The sequence below is a fragment of the Tripterygium wilfordii genome, chromosome 7, assembly GCF_013401445.1.
Source record: "Tripterygium wilfordii isolate XIE 37 chromosome 7, ASM1340144v1, whole genome shotgun sequence".
NCBI lineage: Eukaryota > Viridiplantae > Streptophyta > Magnoliopsida > Celastrales > Celastraceae > Tripterygium > Tripterygium wilfordii.
This window is the reverse complement of record NC_052238.1, coordinates 15,933,740-15,943,995: the sequence shown is the minus strand read 5'-3', so window position 1 is coordinate 15,943,995 and position 10,256 is coordinate 15,933,740. Positions and strand designations below refer to the sequence as shown.

At 39.8% G+C, this 10,256-nt stretch overlaps 3 protein-coding genes across 3 annotated transcripts; 1 reads left to right on the top strand and 2 right to left on the bottom strand.

Annotated features, from left to right (window-relative positions):
• Nucleotides 1–19: 19 nt before the first annotated feature.
• On the bottom strand, nt 20–1,662 carry LOC120002732 (GDSL esterase/lipase At5g55050-like). The gene is made up of 5 exons (XM_038851516.1): nt 1,421–1,662; nt 1,170–1,312; nt 834–1,084; nt 464–750; nt 20–374 (listed from the first exon to the last, which is right to left on the bottom strand). The coding sequence occupies exons 1-5, from the start codon at nt 1,653–1,655 to the stop codon at nt 154–156; spliced, it is 1,137 nt and encodes a 378-aa protein (XP_038707444.1). The 5' UTR covers nt 1,656–1,662; the 3' UTR covers nt 20–153.
• A 777-nt stretch (nt 1,663–2,439) lies between these two features.
• On the bottom strand, nt 2,440–5,202 carry LOC120002731 (L-ascorbate oxidase homolog). The gene is made up of 7 exons (XM_038851515.1): nt 4,851–5,202; nt 4,667–4,776; nt 4,175–4,445; nt 3,962–4,061; nt 3,059–3,776; nt 2,904–2,982; nt 2,440–2,817 (listed from the first exon to the last, which is right to left on the bottom strand). Exons 1-7 carry the CDS (start codon nt 5,004–5,006, stop codon nt 2,623–2,625), a joined length of 1,629 nt encoding a protein of 542 aa, XP_038707443.1. The 5' UTR covers nt 5,007–5,202; the 3' UTR covers nt 2,440–2,622.
• A 1,882-nt stretch (nt 5,203–7,084) lies between these two features.
• Nucleotides 7,085–8,762, top strand: LOC120001600 (signal recognition particle 43 kDa protein, chloroplastic). Its single transcript, XM_038849984.1, has one exon. The coding sequence runs from the start codon at nt 7,577–7,579 to the stop codon at nt 8,717–8,719; it is 1,143 nt and encodes a 380-aa protein (XP_038705912.1). The 5' UTR covers nt 7,085–7,576; the 3' UTR covers nt 8,720–8,762.
• Nucleotides 8,763–10,256: the final 1,494 nt, after the last annotated feature.

The following is a 10,256-nucleotide window of genomic DNA, read 5'->3' as shown; positions in this document are numbered from 1 at the left end:
AAGCACAACAGCATTACTTATTATTTCAATAACACACTTTTAAGCATGTAAACCAGATTATTCCATTGCATTTCACGAATTACATTGAAACAAAAGAAATAAAATTGATCATAAGATTCAAATCATTGGAGCGGTGGGGGTCTTCCGGACTGCTTAAGCCTTGGCTAACTCAGCAAAGTTAATGGGGGCTACAAATCTTTTTTCACCACCAAAAAGGGTGAAAGCAGCTAACTGAGAGGCCTTCTGAGTAGGGTGATACAAATCCCAGAACAAATATTCGCTCCTATTCGAACACAGATTAGCTGTTGGACTACAGATTTCTTCTCCGTTCAGTTTTCCGCCCCCACAACATGCACTTACCACATTGTTCAAACCTGAGAAGCAATCAAGACAAAAACACAGATCAGATTTCTGCATATAAAGGTCTATTTAACATTACTTGCAGAAGCAACATCTAGCTTACCAAATGCAAATTGGTTCTCGATAACATTTACTGTCATTTCATAAGCATTTCCAATGGAATACTTCATGTCCTGATATTCCAAACTGAGTTTGCTCATTAGGGAGTGAGTCGATGAATGGAAAGCTCGAGCGTGCTCATTCAACTCTTCCAAGCAACCTCCAGTGCCATTGAAAATCCTCTGTGAAGGACAGCATCCGATGGGTGGAACGCTTATAATGCCGAACTTCCTTGCTCCAAGTTTCAGTAATTCCTGCATATAAAATGAGTTCAAGAACTTCACATTAAGCCTTAGTTTCTTCAAGGTTTAACAACTGCCATCATCAACAGAGGGAAGCTCACCCTTATTTGAAATTCGAATGTAACCAATAACCCATATCTGAATTTTTGCTTAGGTACACTAGTCTTTGAATGGTAATATTCAAAGATATCATTGCTACCAATGCTGATGAAGAATAAGGACTTTGAGAGATATTTTTTAGCTTCTTGCAGACCCATTGCAGCTTCAACAATGAAATGGACAGTCTTGAATTGCTGTACCTGCTCTTCCAGTGAAACAACATCCCTTTGGGTTCTCAATGGGACACCTTTAGGAATGTTTTCTTTGCCGAGTTTCATCACCGTCTGCGAAGAAAAATTGACAAACATCGATTCCATTTCATAGGGAGTATAAGCTAAAACCATATGTAAAAAAAGGGTCCTTTAGTACCATTGATTTTCCTGTTATGTCAAGAATGCCAGATCCTCCAGAAGCAAAGTTTATACCAATGAAGCTATGAAATCTGAGAAGTTTTTCGTTGCTCAGCAGAGAAAGAAAAGGTGGTGGACTTATCTTTAGACCCATCAAGATAGCTGATTGTAAAACCATTCCAAAGATATGAAACATGGGTTAATACAATATAATGAATAATGTCCCTAAGAATAGACAGTAATAGAGTAGGAGAGTTTAGTGTTACTAACCAAGGAAATCAGCACTGTTAAGGCCATTACTGAACCTTCCAGTTGGTATTGAGAATGGAAAATCAACTCCATTAGGAGGAAAGTTAACCGCGAACTTGCTTTCCAGTAAGAAGTTGTTGGTTCCAACATCAGCTGTTGAGTCTCCTAATATGTAAATGGCAGGCACTTGTGCCTTCACATTGTGAAGAACAAGCATAGTAATGGAAAGGACTAGAACAAACAATACCTTTGCCATGAGAAAGGAATCAATCTAGTCTCTATTTCACTTTTCTCCGTGTTCATAACAGCTCAAGATCTTCAAGTATTTATATGCAACTATCTCACTTGTTTGCATAGTAAACATCTATCTAAGCATGTCCAAAGCCTAGTATCTCTTAACAGTCATATGTTTTGCCGTCTGACTCAGTCCATACCTATAAATTTATTTAATGGGCATTGTCTGATAAACAATCAATGATGAGAACAAGGAGGCCTGTTCATTTGTCCTCATGGAGTTATCTCTTATGTTTGTTTAAACAAGAAAATTACACCATTAACAAGAGTTACTTCTTAACAGGTAGCAAACTACAAATTAAAATCAATGCCGAATAAACAGTATGAAATCTCCAAATGAAATGGGCATGGTAGGCACACTGGTCGACCCAATTGTCAAGACTAAAAATCTCACATTGGATTGAGATAACCTAACCGAATAGTTTATAAGTAAAGATCCACTCCCTCTCACACAACCAAGGCCTTTTCTGGACTTAAGTACCTTAGACGATGGCCGATTTGTAGTGTTCGGGGTGGATTTTTAACATGGTATTAGAGCAAAGTGTCGGTTCAGTTGGACATGGCCTGTTTGGGATGGATTTTCTAACAGCTGTTAAGATACATCCAGCCCATTTAGGTGGAGTTTCCACCACTTCAGTAAATGCATTCCAAAAGCATCTATTGCTTCTGATAGAATAACTCCCACAACCAACGGAAGTCATGTCATGTATATCCTTTTGTGTCACTATTACATGAACAATGAACCCTTTCAGAACTGAACTTATAGATCTTTTATTCAGTAGAAAAACTTTGAATGCATTTATTTTCTGCAGAATGATCGATGTATGTATGGTATAAAATAAATGTTACAATTCACTTTCTCAGCAAAGAATGTTTACATAAGTCGCAATGCGTTAATCACTAACTCATGCTTAATGGGATCAAGCACTTCAGCCTCTGGCCCTGCCACAGAGAAGGGCATTTGTTGGAATTGGATACTCATCTCTCGTCGAATTTGAGGGCGTATATACACGAAGGTAAAATTGTTGTCCGAGATATTGTCGCGCCCAAAATTCAGCCCTCATGTTCCACATTCCCACATTATCTAATGCTACATAAATAGCAGTCCATGACTTGGGATACACCTGCATATACAACCATAGTATTCATTTGTTAGTGCTATTTCAAAGCCTATTTAGCAGTATTGGTTATTTGACAAACAATATTTCACCTGAGTTGTGGAACGCGAAATAGCATCTTGAAGATTGTACTCATTTCGATTCACGGGTGTCCATGTTCCTGCATCCATTCTGCATTTGCAAAATAGTTAAAGAATGAAAATATGATTTACAAATATGTAATGTTAAAAGTGATGCAAGTTCTCACCCAACCACCCAGAAGTTGTATCCATTTAGATGCCAGGTCTGGAGAATATTTTCTTTGTTCTGAATCACAATCTCAATAAAGTCTCGGAAATTGGCACCCATGACTGATGTGTCAAGATGCATTTTCTTGCCAGCAGGGTAAGAATCTGGGATGCTTCCAACCCGAAACACTCCATTGATCTTGAAGTAGTCTGCAAGCTTAAGAGGTGTGTCAGCTGGGACAAAAGACACTCCATTAACTGCGTATCTTTGCTTGTCATTAACCTGATCTGCTGAGCTTACTAACTGGATGGTTCTAGTAATGTTGACAAGACCATAGTGGTATGATCCTTGAGGGTTCGGTCTCGGCCCGCTTGCTGTCAGGTTAGTCCTGATAGACCGAGCCTGGTTGAAAGACCAGCTAATGTCATAGGTGGCTGGTCCATTTGGGATTGGACCAGAAACAGGACTGGCAGAGTTGCTGTAATGAAGAATCGCAGTGGTGTTGAGGACCTCGTTAGTGAAACGAGTTGAGACAGCAATATAGTAGTCTTTAGGGGGTTGGTCTGCTGTGATTAGAACAGAGTAGGATTGGCCTGCGTGAATATCTAGCGACGAATATGTGTTTTGTACAGTGTGGGTTCCCTCAACTTCAACAAGTTTCATCTGGTGGCCTTGAATTCTAAAGTTGAGTGAATTCTTAAGCCCCACATTTGATATTCTCAGCCTGTAAGTTTTCCCTATAAATAAGAGATGAAATCATTAGTTCAGCACATAGCGACTTGCGAAGCAAATATCATCACAATTGTGTATAGTTGTGAATTGTGATCTATTGACAAACCACAGAACAAGTCTAAACCACTTTGTTTGCTTTCTTTTGGTCTTCAATGATGAAGATAGTTCAAAGTTGAAAACTTGGTATTACCTTGTTCAAAAGTGATGGATGCACCGCTGCCACGACCGTTAATCAGGACACCATCAGGGGAAGGAAGCTTGTGACCACCATCTAATATAGCCTTCAATATCTGCAACCATAAAACATCATTACTTACCAATTTGTAATTTTCCTCGTAAGCATTACAACAAACACATGACAGACTACACAGATTATCAAATGCAGACAGCATTTTGAGCCTACCGAGTGATTGGTCTTGTACCAATCTCCAATAAGAAGAGTGAAATCCCCAGCAGGTTCAGGGAAAGGAACAGGAATCAAAGGCCTGCTTAGGATTCTAATGCCTCCAAAGCCACCAGCTGCCTTGTGGAAGGCTAGTGATGGGTAGTAATAGAAGCTCCCAATTTGGTCTTTCATTTGCAGAGTGTAAGTGAAGTTCTTCCCTGGAGGGATTGGACATGTTGTGCCATACACTCCATCTTGATAAGAATTCTTCCTTTGCTGTACCCCATTCCTGGTTTTGCCAATTTTCAGAACAACCATGTAAGGAAATTAAAAACTATACAAAAGAATAATTTAAAGGAAATAAAATTCACTTTTCGTCACAGACTCCTTCCATATTCTTTACAAATAAAATAAGGAAATCTTATTTTGATTTATTTTAATTTACTTACCATAGCTACGCTTATCAAGCTACCAAACAGAATCCAAAAAAGAAAAAGAAAGAATCCTCACCATGATATGAGAAAAGGCTCAGGCAAGCTATTATGAACATTGATAATGAGATTGTCATTGGTGACTGAGTATATATCAGGCCCTGGAAACTGTCCATTTATCAAAATCCCCTGCAACAACAACACCCATCAAAATCAAACAACAAATTCATTAAGATCATCAACATATATATATATATTCATACCTGTTGTGGGACTCCTAGAGGATAGATATTTCCATAGGTGATGTTCCAGTCAAAGAATCTGTAAGGATTTTCAGCGTTGATGACATTACTCGCCAGTACCATCCATGTAATTGTAACTACACAGAGGTGACAAATCATATCACCTCTTGCCACCATCTTTGAAGGATTAATGGTCAGACACCGTGATTAAAGATGGTGTAGTTTGGTCTTGTCAATGAGGAGGCAGGTGGAGATTGAGAAGAATTTAAGAGAATTAAGAGAAAGTAACTGACAGACAGAGTATGTCTATTGAAGATGCAATGTGTCATGTGTGTGTGTGTATATATATACAAGGCAAGGAAGAACCCAAAGAATGTATTAATTAGAAAGGAAAATATAATTAAATTAGGAAATTAAGTGAAGGTGGTGCCGCGTCTTTTGGGCAGAGAGTTGCCAATACATATAGTGGGGTTGAGAAATTTTTTTTGACTCACAATGGTCAAATGAACACCTTCCACGTGTACGCGCTCTTATTTACGGCCAAGTCTTGTTTGGTTGTCTTCTTTCATGAATTTGAGATTTTGTTCCTTTATTTTGAGAAATTTACTTGATTGAACCCCCTTTTTCACATAAATCTTATATATAACTTATTTGCTAAATATAGATATCAAATATTGATGCGGATAGAAATATATTTCTTCTAATATTTTATTTTATTATTTTAGGAAGTCTATTGTTTATTATGGCAAAGAGTATAATGCAACCCGAATTTTATTTATTTGTTTATTTATTGTTTAAACAGGGTTGACACTCATCTTCCATTGCAAGTGCCTAATCACTAATAAGTAATAAGTGCCCTTTGCAAATGGTGGTATTAGCATTGTTATGATATCAATCAACCAAACACAGTCCTATATTTTACAGAAAATGATAACAACACCCCTCATAACGTTCCGGTTACGTGAAACCTTTGACAGCATTGTTATGATTAATCAACCAAACACGGTCCTATATTTTACAGAAAATGACAACAACACCCCTCTTAACGTTGCGGTTACGTGAAAACTTTGACGCAGCCGCGTTACGGCTGGTCCGGGCTGGACGCTGCAATGTCCGTGATTACGGGCACAACACAAGGAATCCGTGTGGATATGATGGTAATTAAATCAAGTGGTTGAGATTGTCTGTCTTGTTGGACCCACTAGAATCGAAGGGTGTGGGAGTAATAATGAATTTAGGAAAAATGAAAAAAGGAAAGTGTTGACAGAGCATAAAAGGTTGGGTCATTTAAGGTTGCTTTCCAAAGACCAAAAGTACTGAGATTGAGATTGAGAGCTGTAATATGATTGGCATGATTGGATTCAGTGTTGGCTTCATGATTTGCCAATTTGGGTTCAGATTGCTGGCAAACTAATATATACTATATATATATATATACACACCGTTTTTAAACAAGTCAACTCAAATTTTGTCTTTCCATGGAAAGTTCTAGTCAGTGTAAAACATATATTAATAGTTGGATCTGACGTCAAATTATAAAAGCCCAAACCCAACTTCATCCATTACAAGGCCCGGCCCAAAAATCATGAAAAAGAGAGCCCTTCTAGAGGTGTAATTCGGGCCGGGCTCAAGGCCCCCATTCCTGGATTCACTGGTCGCTCTAGGCCTGGCCCCTTAATACACAAGCTGGGTAGGAGATACCGGCTCGTGTAATGACGCAGGGCGTGCACGTTATGGCTATGGATTTGGTGTCCCGAGACCCTCTCCCTTGGCTAGGCTAGCGGTATCGTTGTAGTTAGGGATGACAATTTGTGTCTGATCCACGTCGATTTTTCCTGATCCGAGGTTTGTGCGAGGCTGGGGCGGGATAAAGAATCCCAAGCAGCATGCGGTGCAGGGTAGGGACTGGTTTGCCTCCCAACCCGCCCCGCTATACATGTATATATATATAGAAAATAATTATATATGTATATATATACACATTCCACATGCGTAAAATAGTTTATTTTTAGATCTCATTTTAATAATAATGGTTTTTTTAATACAATATATTGAATTATTGTGTTTCTTTAATCAAAAAAACATTAAATAGCTTAGTTGGTATGAGTACTAGTCATATATGTTAGAGGTCAAACATTATAAAAAAATTCATAGATAGAGATTTCCGTGTGAGGTAGGGATCCGCGGGGACCAACGCCTCAGATTTGTTATGTTTTTCTTTCATGAAATTGTTTTTTTAGACAAAAATACATAAATTGGATTCAAAATCTTGTATATTGAAGATTGAACAAAAGCCCCAGAGTTACACATACTTGCACAAAATCACAACTATTTGCTCACAAGTCACAAAGTTATACTCAACATGTGAAACAAATAACAAGAGCACAAGTAGTAATCACGGAAACCTTCCAAGAAGGAAAAATAAATCACAATCTTCATGGGCCATCTGGGCCTCATTTTTTTTTTTTATTGGGTCTGTACTGCAGTTTATGCCTTCATGTGCGATGATTCCAGTATTGGAGCCCATGCCATGGTAATGGCGTAATGCAATAGACCCACCACCGTTGGCTTCAAAAATTCTTAGCCACACAGACTTCCACGCATTTCATTCCTAAGAGCCAAGAAAAACAAAACACAATCGCCAAATGGATGCGATTACTTATCCACAACCACTCTCCTTCACCCTCCACTCTACTAACCCAGTAAGCAATCAGTGAAGGATTCTCTCCCGTGAGACTTCAGTGAACATGGACTCTCTCCTGATGCACCAGTCTCTCTCGCGCCTCAAACTCTCCCCGAAACAGGTTCAAGCCCCGCAATTCACCTCTGCACCCTCTCACTACCGCATCAGACCCACCCACTGCAAGCCACAGTTTACTCTCTTCGCCATCCAAGACCAGGAGCAACAGCAGTCCCAATTGACACAACAAACAAAGACTCAAGAGGGCGTCGACGAGTCGTATGGAGAAGTCAGCAAAATCATCGGTAGCAGAGCAGTTCAAGATGGGTCGGGTATGGCGTACTTGATCGAGTGGAAAGACGGTCATACCCCCTCGTGGGTTCCACAGAGTTACATCGCGAAAGACGTGGTGGCGGAATACGAGACTCCCTGGTGGATGGCCGCCAAGAAAGCCGACGATCAGGCTCTCGCCAATATTCTCTCCGCCGATGACGACCGCGACGTGGATGCCGTAGATCCCGAAGGCCGAACTGCTCTTTTATTCGTCTCCGGCCTCGGGTCCGAGAAGTGCGTTCGAGTATTAGCCGAGGCCGGTGCGGATTTGAACCATCGAGACAATAGCGGCGGATTGACGGCGCTCCACATGGCTGCTGGGTATGTGAAGCCGGGTGTGGTAAAGTTGTTGTTGGAGCTCGGGGCGGATCCGGAGATTGAAGAAGATAGAGGATTGACGCCGTTGGATTTGGCGAAGGAGGTTTTGAAAGTGATCCCAAAAGGGAACCCAATGCAATTTGCGAGAAGATTGGGGTTGGAGAGTGTAATTAGGAGTTTTGAGGAGGAATTGTTCGAGTACGCGGAGGTGCAGGAGATAGTGGATAAGAGAGGGAAGGGTGATCAATTGGAGTATTTGGTCAAATGGAAGGACGGTGGGGATCATGAGTGGGTCAAACCGTGGTTTATCGGGGAAGATCTGGTGCGGGACTTTGAGGCCGGGCTCGAGTACGCCGTGGCTGAAGGGGTGGTGGGGAAGAGAGTTGTGGGTGATGATGGGAAGAGAGAGTTTCTTGTGAAATGGACGGATTTGGATGAGCCCACGTGGGAGCCGGAGGAGAATGTTGATCCCGATTTGATCAAGGCCTTTGAGGAGGCCCAGGCCCAGAGTAATGGGCTGGCTAATGTTGTTTCCGATTTGCTTGAACATGACAAATAGCTAAGCATGATTTTGATATGGCTAAATATAATTTTTAGTCCCTCAACCATATCTTAGTTTTATTTTTGTCGTTAAATTATTTTATTTTTGGGTCTAATTTCGTAGCTCAACTATTACAATGAATTATTTTGATCTCTAACATGGTCAAGAGGCCGGAAAATTAAAATATGACATCTATATGGCATATTTTAAGTGCCAAAGAAGATCTTGTATCCTTTTGGAGAAATCTTTGGTTTGCAAATGTGATCGTGAGTGAGGAAGCAACCTGGTCATGTGGTTCCTTTGAAGATCTTGTATTCTTCTGACTGCAACAAGATAAATCTTTTGGACCTAACCAAAATGGGGTACTGCAAGGTACTTAGAGCCAACACTATGACAAAGTTATTGAAACACTCACGAAAGGTGTGATATTCAATGAAAGAGGCTTGAATCAATAAACTAATTGAGAATGAGAGATGGTTTGATTGGTCTGGTTATCTGTCCAGGACCTTGAGGTACAGGGCTCTATTTTCACCAGGGGAGTTTGGGATTTTGGTAGTTTTCCATCTGTTGTGGTGGCATTCATGCCCCTCGGGTATGACTTAGTTTGTGTGTGGCCTGTGGGCCTTTCAAAAAAAAAAAAAAGAATCAATAAACTAATTTTCAGAAGTTGGGTGATACATATATATACACTCATTGGAGCTTAGACTATGGTACTTTAATTAGGCTTATATTCATGTTTTCTTTTGTTCTTGAAGTACTTGAACTTATTCTGTTGATGGTGTTAGTTCAGAACAAACAATCAAAGCATGCATGTTGTTAAGAGGAAATAGAACCATTTGACTTTGTGTTCAACATGAAAACTATCTTGGGCATTACTAATGAGTTACCACCTGCATTGCACAAAAGATGAGATTGATACTGATATCTGTAAACCAATGTGAATCTCTATTATACATAATCAAAACAAGAGATTTGTCAAAAAGTGACTCTACATTAATTTCTGAAGAGAGTCTGTATAATACAAAAAATGCTCTCACATGTGCTAGATTTGTAGCATGACTACATGATCTGTATACTAAAAAACTAATATTTTATTCACTCCCATCTCCTCGTCTATGGTATCTCTCATCTCTTCATCAGGTAACTCTTCATCTCTTCATCTATAGTCATTCTCAAACTCTCCGTATAGCTCGCCTCGTCTCTCTACCCAAGCCACCACATCTCAGGCCAAAAAAAACACCAAAAGGGCAGGGAGTTGATAGCAGTCCTTTAAGAGATACATATTTGATTGAAAACGTTGAAAAGCTCAAGATGCACAAGCACAAAATGAAGAATGAAGAATAAAAGTTGATGATTGCGATGTAGGAACTAGAAGCTCTTAATGAAATTGAAGAAAAGAGGATTCAACTCAAAGAAAGACAAGAATAAGCTCGACAGGAAATCGAAGAAAATAGGATTAAGTTCGAATAGAGGCAATAAGAGATGAGGATTATGATGATGGGCGGGAGCACTTTAATTAAGATCCAAATGAATTATATTCAAATGCTTCGAACTG

Excerpts from the sequence above, each read along its gene's own strand:
- LOC120002732 (XM_038851516.1), bottom strand. The coding sequence starts at position 1,655 with ATGGCAAAGGTATTGTTTGTTCTAGTCCTTTCCATTACTATGCTTGTT. Across the intron at positions 1,313-1,420 it reads TAACAGTGCTGATTTCCTTG|CTATCTTGATGGGTCTAAAG; the intron begins GTTAGTAACACT and ends TTTTACAATCAG. Across the intron at positions 751-833 it reads AAGCAAAAATTCAGATATGG|GCTTAATGTGAAGTTCTTGA; the intron begins GTTATTGGTTAC and ends GAAGAAACTAAG.
- LOC120001600 (XM_038849984.1), top strand. The coding sequence starts at position 7,577 with ATGGACTCTCTCCTGATGCACCAGTCTCTCTCGCGCCTCAAACTCTCC.
- LOC120002731 (XM_038851515.1), bottom strand. The coding sequence starts at position 5,006 with ATGGTGGCAAGAGGTGATATGATTTGTCACCTCTGTGTAGTTACAATT. Across the intron at positions 4,446-4,666 it reads GAGCCTTTTCTCATATCATG|GAATGGGGTACAGCAAAGGA; the intron begins GTGAGGATTCTT and ends TGGCAAAACCAG. Across the intron at positions 4,062-4,174 it reads GGTACAAGACCAATCACTCG|ATATTGAAGGCTATATTAGA; the intron begins GTAGGCTCAAAA and ends TTATGGTTGCAG.